Source organism: Prosopis cineraria, unplaced genomic scaffold (assembly GCF_029017545.1).
Source record: "Prosopis cineraria cultivar Desert tree isolate PC_DT_omini unplaced genomic scaffold, ASM2901754v1 PC6, whole genome shotgun sequence".
Lineage (NCBI taxonomy): Eukaryota > Viridiplantae > Streptophyta > Magnoliopsida > Fabales > Fabaceae > Prosopis > Prosopis cineraria.
In genome coordinates this window covers 14,554,447-14,569,336 of record NW_026555337.1, presented here as the reverse complement: position 1 = coordinate 14,569,336, position 14,890 = coordinate 14,554,447, and the positions used below count along the sequence as shown (strand labels likewise).

At 29.2% G+C, this 14,890-nt stretch overlaps 1 protein-coding gene across 1 annotated transcript; it reads right to left on the bottom strand.

The window, feature by feature from the left end:
- Positions 1-831: 831 nt before the first annotated feature.
- On the bottom strand, positions 832-13,493 carry LOC129314655 (12-oxophytodienoate reductase 1-like). Its single transcript, XM_054958146.1, has 5 exons — positions 13,423-13,493; positions 11,254-11,394; positions 10,528-10,658; positions 2,780-2,956; positions 832-1,424 (listed from the first exon to the last, which is right to left on the bottom strand). Exons 1-5 carry the CDS (start codon positions 13,491-13,493, stop codon positions 832-834), a joined length of 1,113 nt encoding a protein of 370 aa, XP_054814121.1.
- Between the last annotated feature and the right edge of the window lie 1,397 nt (positions 13,494-14,890).

Below are 14,890 nucleotides of genomic sequence, written 5' to 3'. Positions count from 1 at the left end.
TATTTTGCTCATTAATATGTAGTAAAAAAAATTAGTCATTTAATCTTTATAATTTTAACTCAATTATAACTCAATCACTGAACTTTAACTCGTTTTATAATTTAGTCTTTATAGTTTTAACTCGATTGAAACTCAATCTTTAAACTCTGTCTCTTACAATTTAGTCTTTATAATTTCAACCACTTAAATATTAGTCTTTATATTTTAAAAAATAAAATTATAAAGATTAAAAATTTTAAAATATTGGTAATAAATTTTAGCATAATTTTAATCTTTATAATTTTAATACTAATATTATAAATATTAAAAATTCAAAATATTTTTTATTTTTATAATTTTATTTTTTAAAATTATAAGGACCCATTTAAGTGGTTGAAACTGTAGAGACTGAATTGAAAGAGATAAAGTTTAAAAACTGAGTTATAATTAGGTCAAACTATAAATATCAAATAATTAATTTTTTCTATATAGTATAATATAATATATGGCTAGTATTATTTATAACTAAAAAATAAGGCGCTTTGTGCTACATTTTACATTAATACATTAAATATTGAAAACAACTTAGATCAAATATAAATAGTTTAAATTTAAAATTCTAAAAAATGTTGATAAAATATTTAGATTAAGTAAATAAATGTGAACATCTCAAACTCATTTTAAATGTTTTAGATATCAATAAAAGGAATCCAATCATGGTAAAAATAAAAAGCATGAATGGTAATAGATGAAAAGGTAACGCCATTACACTCATCAATGAACTTAAAAAATGAGAAAAATAGAAAACCCTAAAGAAGAATAAAGGGGGGAAAAACTTCTACAATTAAAGCCCTAAGAATTGGTTTCAAGAAATGGATAATCAGTATAACCAATAACAGGATCAAGAGTATAAAATGTCTCTCTATTGTATTTGTTAAGAGGGGCATCAAGTTCAAATCTCTTTGGCATATCAGGATTTGCCAAGAACAACCGTCCATAAGCAACAAGATCCGCCCTATCTTCTGCCATCGCAATGTTGCCATCTTCTCGATCATAGCCTCCGGCAATGATGAATGTGCCCTTGAAGGCCTTTCTCATGGGCATAAGACTGTATTGACTCTTAACTTTTTCTCCAATAGTCTTCATCCTTGGCTCTACCACGTGGCAATACACAATACCATATTCGTTTAAAGAATTTGCCATGTATAGGCCAAGTTCTTGAGGATTGGAATCTTCACATTCACAATAATTTGAAAAAGGAGATAATCTGATTCCAACTCGCTCTGCTCCTATCTCATTAGTAACTGCTTTAACGACCTCCAATGGAAATCGACAACGATTCTCTAATAATCCTCCATATTTGTCTGTTAGAATGTTGACCTTATCTTTCATAAATTGATCAAGAAGGTAACCGTGGGCCCCATGTATTTCAACCCCATCAAAACCTAGACTCCATCAAACAAGTCATTATCATTTCAAACTTGTTGCATTTGGTTACAGAGTTGCTTCTCATATCATCCACGCAAAATGTTTATGCTTTGCTGAGTTAGCTGGTATTTATTTATCTGTTGCCATTAACTCATACTTAAGATTTGGCATCAACTATTTTTGATGAAGACAAATGTGACAAAGAAATTAACAACATTGAATTGGTTTTAAAAGAAAAAAAATTAATTATTTAGTTCTTATAATTTTAATTCAGTTAAAAACTTAGTCTATGAATTTTGATTTAGTACAATTCAATCTTTATAGTTTAGATTATATCATAAAATTTTAGTTTATAAACTTTGACTCAGTGCAATATTCAATCCCTATTTTTATTTTCAAAAAATGTAGGACTAACATTTTAGACAATTAAAATTATAAAAACTAAGTTGCATTGAATTAAAATATATGGATTGAGTTGTTGTCTAGTCAAAATTAGATGGACTAATTAAGTTGAAAATAGTTATATGAGTAGTAGTGCTTGCTTTTGATTAGATAGATGCTATTTATTTATCAGTTGCCATTAACTCACACTTGGATTTGGCGTTAGCTGTGACAAAGAAACAATATTGAATCATTTTTGAAAGGGAGAATTAAAATTTAATCCTTATAATTTTGATTGAGTTAAAACTCAATTGACTTGGTACAACTCAGTTTTTATATAATTTTGACTCAATAAAATTAGTTCCTAAACTTTGATTTAGTATAATCCAATTCCTATAGTTTTAATATAGTTTAAAACATTGGTATCTATTGTTTAAAAAATAATTTAGTTCTCATAGTTTTTTTAGTGAAATGTAGTGACTATTATTTATTTTAAAATGATTAAAATTATAGAGATTGAATTGTATTGAGTTAAAATAGAAAAAAAATGAGCTTTAATCAAGTCAAAATAACAAGAACTAAGTTAAAAATAATTGGTGAATATAAGTGCCTACTCTTGAATTAGGCAGACTAAATTGAACCTATATATAATGAAACTATAGAAGGAATAAAATTGTACTTGTTAAAACCCCCTTGAATTATAACGTAAAACTTTATTATGAACCTATAAATGGTATGGCTTGTAAACTCAACTGTGAAAAATCTTGCCATGGCTCATTTGTAAAATAAATTAGCTAGCTTTCACCCCACACACACACACGCACATATAGGCATGTTAGTAGGAAAAATACTTTTAAAACTAGTCAAAAAGGTTATTTTAAACTAGTCCTGCAATCAGTTTATATATGGGCATATGCCCCAGAAAAAGCAAAATAAATAAATAAACTTTCTAAATCGGTTAATTATCAACTTCCATATTTTAGTTACATACCAGCTGTCATAGCATTTCTTGCTGCGATTCTAAAGTGATTGATTATTTGTGGAATTTCATCTGTTCTCAACTTTCTTGGAGGTGTGTATTGTGCAACATCAATGCCATTACTTCGAATTTGAGGAGTCACTCCCTTGTTTGTGCAAGAAATTGGGGCTTCTCCATTTGGCTGAAACTCTATAATTCTAAACATTGTAAGTTGGGATATATAAAATATAAAATCAAATTTATCCGAGCCAAAGAATAAGTCAATGGTATGTTTGGATTAATAAAAATTTGAATTTAGATTTAAATCAAATCCCTCATTTAAATATACAAAAATTTATGAATTTAAATTTGATTCAAATTCAAATCCATTTTAAATTATAATTCATTTGTAATTTCAAATTTCCTTACTCTAGTCATTTAAAATTATAATTATTTCAAAAATTTTATTTTCTTTACATTTTCACTATTGAGACCTATTTAACTTTTGTATATTTACTTATCTCTTGTCAATTAAAAATAAAAATAAATTGATGATTTTTAATTTTTTATTTTCATTTCGAATCCCAGCTCATCTCTCATTTTCATTTAAAATTTTTTAAACTACTAAATAAAAATTGGTCAAAAAAAACTACTAAATAAAAGATTTTCAATACATGAATTTTAAATGTGAAGTTTGAAAATGTAAGATTTAAATGCAAATGCATAAATCTAAATGCTGCATAAAGTTGATAGATCCAAACAAATAGTGGTTTATACATAATCTTCAATAAATAGCATTTCCCTCTAATCAAGAATAGCAAAGTAGGGGTTGACATTAGTACAAAATATAAAATTTATGGGGTACTTTTTACATCGATTGGAAGGCAAATGGTGTAAAAAATTATGACGGTGGCATTTTTGTAATTATGTTAAAGTATTTGACACTTTTTACACTAGGTGGAGGTCAGACTGGTGTAAAAAACTAACTTTTTCCACTAAGTAGAGGTCCACCTGGTGTATCCACTTTTTACACCAAGTGGATTTACATCGAGTGGAGGTCCACTCGGTGTAAAAAGTGGATTTTCTACACCAGGTGGCCCTTCACCAGGTGTAGAAAATTTTTTAAATTACCCTCCTTTTTCTTGCATAGTTTCCTTCCCCTTCATTTGCTCTGCTTCGACCACCTTTCTCTCATTTCCTCCCCCTCCTTCCTCTTCCCATCATCGCTTGCCCTCCCCCTCCTCCTTCTCACCGCTCCCTTCCCCCTCCCCTTCCCCCAACCCCTCCGTCTCCATCTCCCCTTCTCCTTCTCCTTACCTCTCCCCCTCTGCTCCCCCTCCCCCTCCTCAATGCCTCTGCCCTGCCACCACTCCTTCTCCCCTCCTCACTCTCTTAGTGTTGAGCCGTTGCTGCAGCTACCGCCACCCATGTATGTCTTGAATATGAATTTTTAGATTTTATAATGCTTAAACTTAGATTTTAATAGTATCGATTGTTGTTGGGAGTACTGTTAGTGGCTTTATAAGGTATTAGATTGTTGCATGTGATCATTTATTTAGTTTAAAATTGTTAATTTTCTCATGTAAAATTTTCTAAAATTTTTTAGAAATCTAATTTTAAGGGAGACTTTGTCGAAATTTTTTTAAAATTCATTCTTTCCTCTAAATTGCTTAAGTTTAGTTTTAATGATATTGATTGTTGCTGGGAGTACTGTTAGTGGCTTCATAAGGCCTTAGGCTGTTGCATGTGATCATTTATTTAGTTTAAAATTGTCAATTTTCTCTTATAAATTTTTTTAAAAGTCTTAGGAGATCCAATTTTCAGGGGAGACTCTGCTGAAATTTTTTCAAATGTTAAGTTAATTAGGAATTTAGTTTCTTGAAATAGTTTGAAGGTAATAACATTAGTTATATTCTTTAGGAGGTGATACAGGGATCGTAATTGGATGAATGCTAAATGAACAAGTGACGAGTATGATAATGGGGTGAAAGAATTTTTAGAATTTGCAAAGAAAAATGCTGTTGATAGTAGTGAAAAGTTCTATTGTCCTTGTGTTAATTGTTTGAATGAGAGGAGACTAGGTGTTGCCAAAATAAGAGAGCACCTGGTTTGTGAGGGGATTTTCAAAAATTATACGATACGGATTTGGCATAGTAAACGATTGAACAATTATAGTAACACATCTTAATATGTGGAAGTTGATAATCTTGATGATGAAGTAAAAATGAATGAAGATCGGTTAAAGGACATGATCCGTGATGTTAGGGAAGAGGCTTTTGAACGAGCACATATGTATGATAACTAGTGCACTGACGCAAAGAAGCCTCTATACCTGGGGTGCACTGATTTTAGTTTGTTATTTGGGGTGCTAAAATTAGTTACTTTAAAGGCAAGAGCTGGGTGGAGTGACCAAAGTTTTACATGATTGCTAGAGTTACTTCAAATAAGGTTTTTGAAAGGCAATGCACTGCTAAATTGTTATTATGATGCCAAGAAGATCTTGTGTCCATGGGTATGAAGTATAAAAAAATACATGCGTATCCTAATGATTGTGTGTTGTACAGAAAAGAGCTTGAAGGGGAGGAGAAGTGTTCGAAATGTGAGGCACCACGGTAACAGAAAGGGGCTCCTAGAAAGGTCTTATGGTATCTTCCAATTATATTAAGGTTCAAGCATTTGTTTGCAAATACTAAAGATGCGAAGAACTTGATGTGGCATGCAAATGAGAGGATATCTAATGGAAAACTTCAACATCCAACCGATTCTCCTCAATGGAAGAAAATTGATCAATTGTTTCCCAAATTTGACAATGAGCCAAGGAACTTGAGGCTCGACTTTCTACCGATGGAATGAATCTTTATGGTAGTCTTAGTAGTATACATAATTCATGGCTTGTTCTTTTAGTGATTTACAATCTATCACCTAGTTGTGCATGAAATGAAAGTATATTATGCTATCCATGTTGATTTCAGGACCAAAACAACCTGAAAATGATATTGATATTTACCTAAGACCTCTGATTGAAGATTTGAAAGTGTTGTGAGAGGTAGGTGTGGAAGTGTTTGATACAAATCAGAAGGAGAATTTTAAGTTATGTATTATGATCTTTTGTACTATAAATGATTTTCCTACATAAGAAAATTTGTCTAGTTATAGTGTGAAAGGTCATAAAGCTTGTTCAATTTGTGAAAAAAGCACAAACTACCATCAACTTTAACATGGAAGAAAGATAGTCTACCTTGGCCATTGGAGGTTTTGCGTACCAAGCCTCCTATTATGTTTGAGGACTGGCCTAATGTGTCAGAATGTGTGAAGGAACTTATTTAGAAAAGTATTTAGGTAAATAATTAAAAATTAAAATTTTTTATGGTTATATATTATTGGGCAATTATTGATTATTATCTTATGTCTTTATTATAGCTCACATACAATGTTCCATCTAATCAAGATTGTTGATATAAGTTGATTTCTTACTGTGGAACATGTTGGAGGAAATTTTAAGACTGATCTTGCTAGAAGACATATCTTTTGTCGAGGTGCCAGAGGGTCAAGTTCGTCCCAATCCTTTTGATACATACTAGTTCCTTAATGAAGATACTTGAGAAGAATTCGTCAGGATTCAAACTTCTGAAAAAGCTTTGGTTTGTTGATTTTTAATTGATTTAAGTTTTATTTAGATTTACTTCAACTATAAAACCTAAAATTCAATTTATTAATAGGAAAACGAGCTAAAGGATGAAAATTGCTCGGCAGAATTAATGCCCCTACACCCTGTCTCATAGAGGTTATGCTAGAGCTGATGATACATTAATGGCAAAGAAACAGAAGAAGAGAGAAGAAGAAGCTAAGTCTAATCCTTCTATACTCCTTTCTCCACCATCACTTGTTTCTCGGGAGGAGAAATAGAGATATGGACATTAATACAGAAAAGGAGGCTATAAAAGTTGTCTCATGAGATTGTTGAGAGGATTGTAAGTAAAATTACTATTCCTTTTCTCTTTAAATTTCTATACAATTGTATATATTATTAATTAATATCGTCATTTTTATATTATAAGATGCTCTTAAGGAGTAACAAGCCCATGGAAGCTTCATTCCATTGGGCAGAAATGATATCTTAGCAGTTGCTACAAGCAAACTAGAGCATTCAGGTCGTGTGAGGGGCGTTGGATATGGTGTGGGCATTAAGGACTATTTTGGAGCACCTACACATCCCAATTCAGGAGGTGTAGTGACTAGAGAAGAGCTTTATACATTGATATCCACTGTGAGGCAGCAGACTAAGGATGAATTTGAAGCTTCATTTGTAGCTTGGCTTCTACAAATGAAAGAGAAAATGAAGGAGGAGATGATGAGCATGATGAGCTCACAACAAGAGACAACTGCTGAACTAGTTCATACGTTTCCTATATTTCATAGTATAAAAGGGAGTAATGTTCTTGAGCATGTGTCAGAAGGTCCTTCTGGTGACAACATTAGTAAACCATGTGAGATATTTTTGAAAGATCCTGATAGACGCTTGGTTGCTCTTAATAGCACATCCACCACAAGCAAGTTCAAAATGATCAAGTGAGAGTGGTGGTTGCAGATCCAAAAGTGCCAGATGTGTTGGTTCCATTCCCTATTGATAAGGTAAAGACTGTGGTTGAAGCTTAGTAATTTTATCCTATGGCCTAAGAGACTTGTGAATCTGGTTCAAGCTGTGGTACGAAATTTCATGAATTTTTATTATATAACATCTTCCTAATATATGTTTTTTATTAGTTATTTCTTGCCTTTTTATTATGTAGAAGCTTTTTTCACCGAATCTCTCGAAACTTCCACAACCCTCATTGACTTTGCATCAGCGAATGATCTTAATGGTATATGATTCATCATTTGAATTCAAGAGTTTAGAAATGGATCCAAAAGTTATGGGTAAGAAAGATATGATAGTGACAATTGAATAGAAATATTTGGTTCGACTTCTGTCAAATAATCAGCTTACCACACCATACATTGAACTATTTATGATGTAAGCATGATTTTCTTTAATATAATTGCATTGTTGTAGGTACCTTCATCATTTGTGCATTATATCAGGCAAAGGTGATAAGTTTGAATTCCTTTGCCCTCATCACATGACAGAGAAAGGTAATACTCCAGAGTTAAGGGCCGAGTACCTCTAACAAAGAATATGAGAAGTCAAAAATGACGTTTTTATGGCTCTATATGTGTACTCGTAAGGATCAATTTATAATTAATAGTTTTTTTTCAATATGAATTTACTTTAACTTGTATCATATTTAACAGGGACCATTAGTAGTTATTTGTTCTTTCAATGAAGAGCAACACTGTCATCTTTTTATGCTCCCTCCATTACAAATTTGGGAAAGAAATGAAGAAAATGATAGACTTGTAATAATACTTTTACTAAATTATTTAATTTAATTTTTTTGAACATATTATTTACTAACTTGGCGATCTTGATCATAGGGCAATGAGAACATATCAAAATATAGTCTTACAAAAACATAGACATGAGCTCAAGGATCCCACATGGATTGAGCCAAAAATAATGCTATACTTTATAATATGTTCTATTATTAAGATTTCTTACTAATTTCTTATGATTTATTCTTATACAGAGTCATAAACAATCGGTAAGGATAAACTTGTGCGGTCTATATGTCATGAGACACATGCTCAATATCATCACATTGGGCTCGATTGAATTCACAAAAGAGGTAAATATATTTTTAAAAATTTTATTTTATTATATTATTTGAGATTGATTAATACGCCTATTTTGTGAATCAAATTTTAGATGTTCGACAATTCGGATGCATTTTCAGAAGTTGAAATTGAAGATATCTGCATACGTTGGGCAACCTATTTTGTGGAGAATTTGTGAAATTTTTTATTAGTTTTATACAAGTTTTAATTTTGATAGTCGACACAATTTAAACAATTGTTAGTTTTTTTTAATAGTTAAATAGTTTTATATAGTTGATAAATACTTGATAAATAATTGTAAATGAATTGAGCTGTCTGATATAGAAATTTTTAGCAGCACAGGAATGGGTAAAATCGATAAAATAAATACAGTATAAAAAAATTAAATACTTTTTACACCGGTTATTACCATAACTGCTATATAATATAATATTTTTTACATTGGTTATGACAATAATCGATGTTAAAACTAGACTTTTAACATCGGTTGGCAATCCAACCAATGTTAAAAGTTTAAGTAATTTTTTATATTTTCTTGTATATAATTTTTAACATCGGCTTTATAACTGATGTAAAAATTTTAATTTTTATATCAAGTTTATAACCGATGCAGAAAAATGGACTTTCTACACCCTCTAGAACAACATTACCTCTTTAACTGGCGAAAAAAATCTTTTTTAACTGCTGTAAAAAGTTATTTTTGTATATTTACTTATCTGTTGTCAATTAAAAATAAAAAATAAATTGATGATTTTTAATTTTTTATTTTCGTTTCGAATCTCAGCTCATCTCTCATTTTCATTTGAAATTTTTTTTAAACTACTAAATAAAAAATTTTAAATACATAAAATTTAAATATGAAGTTTGAAAATGTAAGATTTAAAATTTAAAATTTAAATTCAAATCCTTGAATCTAAATGCTGCATCAGGTTGATAGATCCAAACAAATAGTGGTTTTATATATAATGTTCAATAAATAACGTTCAAGAATAGCAGAGGAGGGGTTGAGATTGAAAAGCATGTATCTTATACTTCAGAGATTACGTAAGTTTTGGGCTAAATTTTTTAAAAGTGAGAATTAATGACAGATAGATTAAAAATATATATATATATATTCAGAACATGAGTTGTAAGTATTTACCTAGACAATTGTAAAAAAGAATTTCAATTATAAGTTGATAGTTATATTTAGAATTTAAGTGTTTTATTTTGTAATTGAAACTTATGAATTTATAACTGTTTGCAATTTATTTATTTTAAAAAAATTATTGGATACCCAACGATTATTAATACCTCTGTTGACAATAACTTATATTATAATAAAAGAAAATAAGGAGAATTAATCTTATGCTCTGCACAACACCCTCAAATATCATAAAATTCATTCACAACCTGAACATGGGAAATTGACAACCATGTTAGTTGTCAACTCACTATAATAAAGTTGTTAATGGACTTGTAAATAATTTAGGATAAACAAAAATTAGCTCCTAAACTATATGTTAAAGAGTGTCTGAAATTTTAAATTTACTTTTGGTATTTTTTTCTCTTTAATATTTGAAAAAAACATGATCTATCCTTTGACATAAATAAAAATTAATTTTAATTATTAGTTAATTAAAAAATGATAGAAAAAAACATAAAAAATTACAAAAAAAATTCTTTTTTCTTTTTTTGTAATTTTTAGCCATTTATTTTTTAGTCAACTAACAATTCAAATTAACTTTTGTTAATAATAAATATTATATTGCATCATTTTCAAAAATTAGAGAACAATATTGCTCCAAAAATAAATTTATGGTTTCAGACGCTCCTAAATTTATAATCTAGGGGCTACTTTATTCTTTTACCCAATAATTTAGGATGTTATAACAAGAAAATATTTAAAAACCTAGGGACCATGACCCACACCAATTGGCAAAGCCATGATCTACTAATGAAACACGTCAAAACTCTGTGAGTTCATTTCATTGGAAAAACTGATATTTTACTAAAGCTAACTATTTTTCCTCAGACCAGAAAAATTACTATAAACTTAATTAGCAAGAAATAATTAATTAAAGTACCTGAACTTGAAACCCTTCCAGCGTGCCAAATCTGACAAAAGAAGATACCACCTTTGTCATGAACAGCATCCACAATTGGTTTCCATGATTCCACTTGCTCTTTCGTCCATATTCCTGGCGTTCTTGGATACCTTTAATTATATTTCAAAAGCCAATTTAAAAATAATAATGAGGAACACACATGGTATGAAAACTTATGAAGAATTAAGGGAAAATGGAGATAAAATTCCAGCCGAATTATATAAATAGTAATCTGGTCTCTCAAAATAATGTCATAATTTTATAAAGTCTTTAAAAACTTCTGTATCAATAAATTTTAAAGTGAAATAATCATTTTACCCTTAATAAAATGATAAGCCTTGATCACAACTTTTATATAAGAAATCACAACTTTTGTTTTGTGAGTGACAAGAATTGAATAATAAATCATAATTTGTTAGGTGTAATTTCTATTATTAAAAAATAAATTCTCAAAATAATAACCTCATTCATAATTTTTGTTTAACAAATAACAACTTTTATTCAAAAAATAGTAAGAATTAAACAAAATTCACAACTTGTTTATAGGGTAAAATAATCTTTTCAATTTAAAATTTATTAACAAAGAGGTCCTCAAGAACTTCAATGAAATTATAACATTTTAAAAAATCATATTATCATTTATATAGTTAAAAAAATTTTATTTTCATTTTTTTAAAATTTAATGATAATTAATTCAATAATTACGCTCGAGCAGTGTTAGAAATAGCAGCAGATTCAGCAATGAGAAGACCCCCTTTGGAAGTTCGTTGAGAGTAATATAAGACAACATGTGGCTGAGGATCATCATTGTAAAATCTCTGTCTCGTCAATGGGGCCAACACAACTCTGCATGCAGAAAGTAATTAACGCCAATATAATGTTCAGTGCCTGTGAAATCTAATTCCATGCATGCATGATTCCATTAAAACAAAATTTGTGGACCGTTTTGCCCTTGCCTTTTGATCATTCTCCCTGCCTTTTTTCAGATTTAAATCCTCAAAAGTTAAGATTCTGTAAATTTTAAAGAAAAAAGAGGAGATTTTATATTTATAAAAAATATAAAATGAAGATTTCATAGAAATTTATGAATCTCAACCTTAGAGAATTTAAATCCGTCTCTTTCCCCCTCCTCCTAATTATCTCCCCTTTCATTTCCTCTCTTTTGGAAACATATTTGGAAAAAAGGACACATAGCTTAGGCAAAAATCTGCAATTTATTTTCATGTTCTACATTTTATCTTTGTCATTCTGCATCTTTTCTTCCATATTCTAATCTGTAATTCAGGTCTTTTTCTTATGCGTTTTCCAATAGGTTCTTAATCTCAATTTTCCCAACCCTTTTCTTATCTCATCCTCTCATTCCCAACTCTCTTCTTCCTTTTTTGGACTTGGTTTCTCTTGATTATATTTTTCTCCACTGCACCTCCACTACTAATTTAAACCATTCAAATTAAATTTTAACTATACAAAATAATCTAGACATCGTAAAACTATCAAATCTAAATCATCAAATTCAAGCGATCCAATTTTGTAATGCTAACTCCGCTCTTTTTACTATTCCCCTCTCTCTAATTGTATAGATTAGAGAGAGTGAAGCCAAATCTAATTATTTCAACTCCCCCCCTCTCTCTTTATTGGTATGTGCATTTTTATTTAAAAGTCTTTAATAATTTGGATTGAAAGAAGTATGTTATATAGCCATGCATGTTTGCTATGTTGGAATGATGATTTTTTTCCTCTTTAATGAGTTGAAACATGAAAGGGAAATGGAATAATTGGCCTTAATAGTAATGGACTTGAGGGTGTAGTAAATCTGCAATAGAGCTATTGAAAAGAGAGAGGGACGAAGATTAAATACAAAAAAGATATGGGTAATATTAGAATAAATATATTTAATAAAACTTTAATTTTTTAAAATGTCGTATATTTTGAGAAGTCGAATTCTAAAAAATATCTTATAATTTAAGATAGATGGAGTATATTTTTAGGATTCCAATACATATGCAACTGATTTTTTATAATACGTTTATTACAAGTGAGAAGTAGCGGTGAGCATTCGGTCGGTTTGGTTTAGATTTCTCTAAAACTAATTCACTGAATTTTATAAAAAATTTGGATTGAATCGAATCGAAATATATAACGAGCTGAATTTTAATGATTCAGTTTAATCGGTCTATTTGATTTATGGGCTTTGATTTGGGTCTGTAAAATTTAATTATTCATATATTCTTCTATCCAATTTTTTTTCCTTGATGTTGAAGGCCCAACAAAAAATAACAATTTTATACCATAATTTATGAGAAAATTAATAAGATTTAGTACTATTACACTAAAAACTAAATTATAAAAATAAAAAATTAGAACATCACATTAAACCAAAAAAAAATACTATTGCTGCAAGTAGTAAAAAGATGTTTCTTACTCACCTAAATGAGAATTTATTTACATTTTTAAAAATATGAAAGGAAAAATATAGATGATTTGATTGGTTCGGTTTATTTAATTCTTGAATTCTCGGACCGAATTGAACTGATTAACTAAAATTTTATTAAAAGAAAACCGAATCGAATTGAAAAACTGAATAGACTGAATGAAATAAACAAAATTTGATTTGATTCGGTTCGATTTTCAGTTTCAATTCAATTTTGCTCACCCCTAGTGAGAAGGATATACGTACGGTCTTGAAGAATTGAAATTAATATAGTACCAAAGCTATTCTATTTCTTGCAAAGTTATTGTAGAAAAAATTCAGAATTTTTTTAATTCTATACATGACCCAAAATAATGCACATTTATAATTAAACACCGAATCCACATGAATTCATAGCACAAAATTAAACAATGAAGAAATTCCTCAAGAATTAATGTGAATACCTATGCGATAGATTGAAATTTCCCATCTTGTAGGGTGTAAGCAGAGGAATAACAGGTGCTTCACCAGCCATTGATCAGCACAGAAATAAATTTATTCTGAAAATCAAGTTAACACCTTTGGAGCTTTAAAAAGCTAATTAAAGATGGCTTTAGACAAATTTAGACAAAGTTCATACCTATGTCTAAATTTATGGGGTATAAATAGATACATAGAACATTAATTAACTCTTTAAGGGATTTCAATGTTAAAATTTATATTATTTTTATTTAAATATCTAATTGTATTTATTTTTTTTCATACACCTTTGGAGCTTTAAAAGAAGCTAATAAAAGATGGCTTTAGACAAATTTAGACAAAAGCATAGCGAGGAGGCATTTTAAAGCAGAGCCGAAAGGTCATTTAGAAGCCCCATCAACGTACACAATTAAAATTGAAAGGTTTAAAAGGTCAATATATTTTATATTTTTTAATTTAAAATATGCTATAAAATTAATTTATCAATAATGGATCACTAATTGTTACCTTTGCATTCATTCAATCTTTGAGAAGGGCTTTAAAATATGGGGTGAAACAAGAGGATAGACTCATAGATTGATATGTTTGGAAATAGATTATTAATTGCCACCATCTTTGTTTTTCTATTCTTCATTGAAACATTAATAAATGTCATCGTCATGTACTCGGCTCATTTCTACACGGAATTCTAACTATTTGTTTTTTTTTTGTTTTTTTTTTGGGCGAAGTAAGTTTATCTCAGCATCCTAGATAGCTATATAATCAAAATATTTTTTTAAGTAAAAAGTTAGGACTTTGGAGTTTTTCTAATATACGCTGATCTAAGTTCACTCTTTCTCTTGCATTATGCCAAGTGTATGCTTGTCGAGTAGATGATGAAGGGTATGTTTGGTTTTTTCTTTTCTAAAATTATTATCTGTTTTAAAAATAAAAAAAATAAAAAACTTGTTTTGATAAGTATTTTAAAGTTAATTATTTTTAAAACTCTTTTCATTTTTTATTTTTAAAAACAAAAAAATGAAAACATCTTAAAGTTACATTATTTTCAAAACACACTATATTTGATTATTAGAAAATATGGTTAGCTTGTTTAATTTTTATCATAAGCCATTAATATTAATTGCCTGCAATTATCACTAGCAGCCTATTTTTAATTTTATTTTAAAACTTTTTCACATCAACATTGCCAAATAATTTTGTTTTATTTTGTTTTTGTTTTGAAAAGCAATTCTAAAAACTATATTAAAAAAATGGGAATACAAGCGAAAACATATTTGCTTCATGTGTAAGTTTTCTTCTTTATACCATATTTGCTCCTTTGCTTCTTCTTCTTGTGTCTACATGATGTGTATGAAGAAGAGGAGGTTGAGTGGCACCCTTATTTCTAATTCGTATATATTACCGTTAAAAAAAATAAAAGAAAGATTATTAAAATCATTTTAACCCTAAAAA

Coding starts and splice junctions, on each gene's coding strand:
- LOC129314655 (XM_054958146.1), bottom strand. CDS start 13,493: ATGGCTGGTGAAGCACCTGTTATTCCTCTGCTTACACCCTACAAGATG. Junction 2,957..10,527: donor TGGAAGGGTTTCAAGTTCAG/GTACTTTAATTA, acceptor TTAGAATTATAG/AGTTTCAGCCAAATGGAGAA. Junction 1,425..2,779: donor AAGAAATGCTATGACAGCTG/GTATGTAACTAA, acceptor GATGGAGTCTAG/GTTTTGATGGGGTTGAAATA.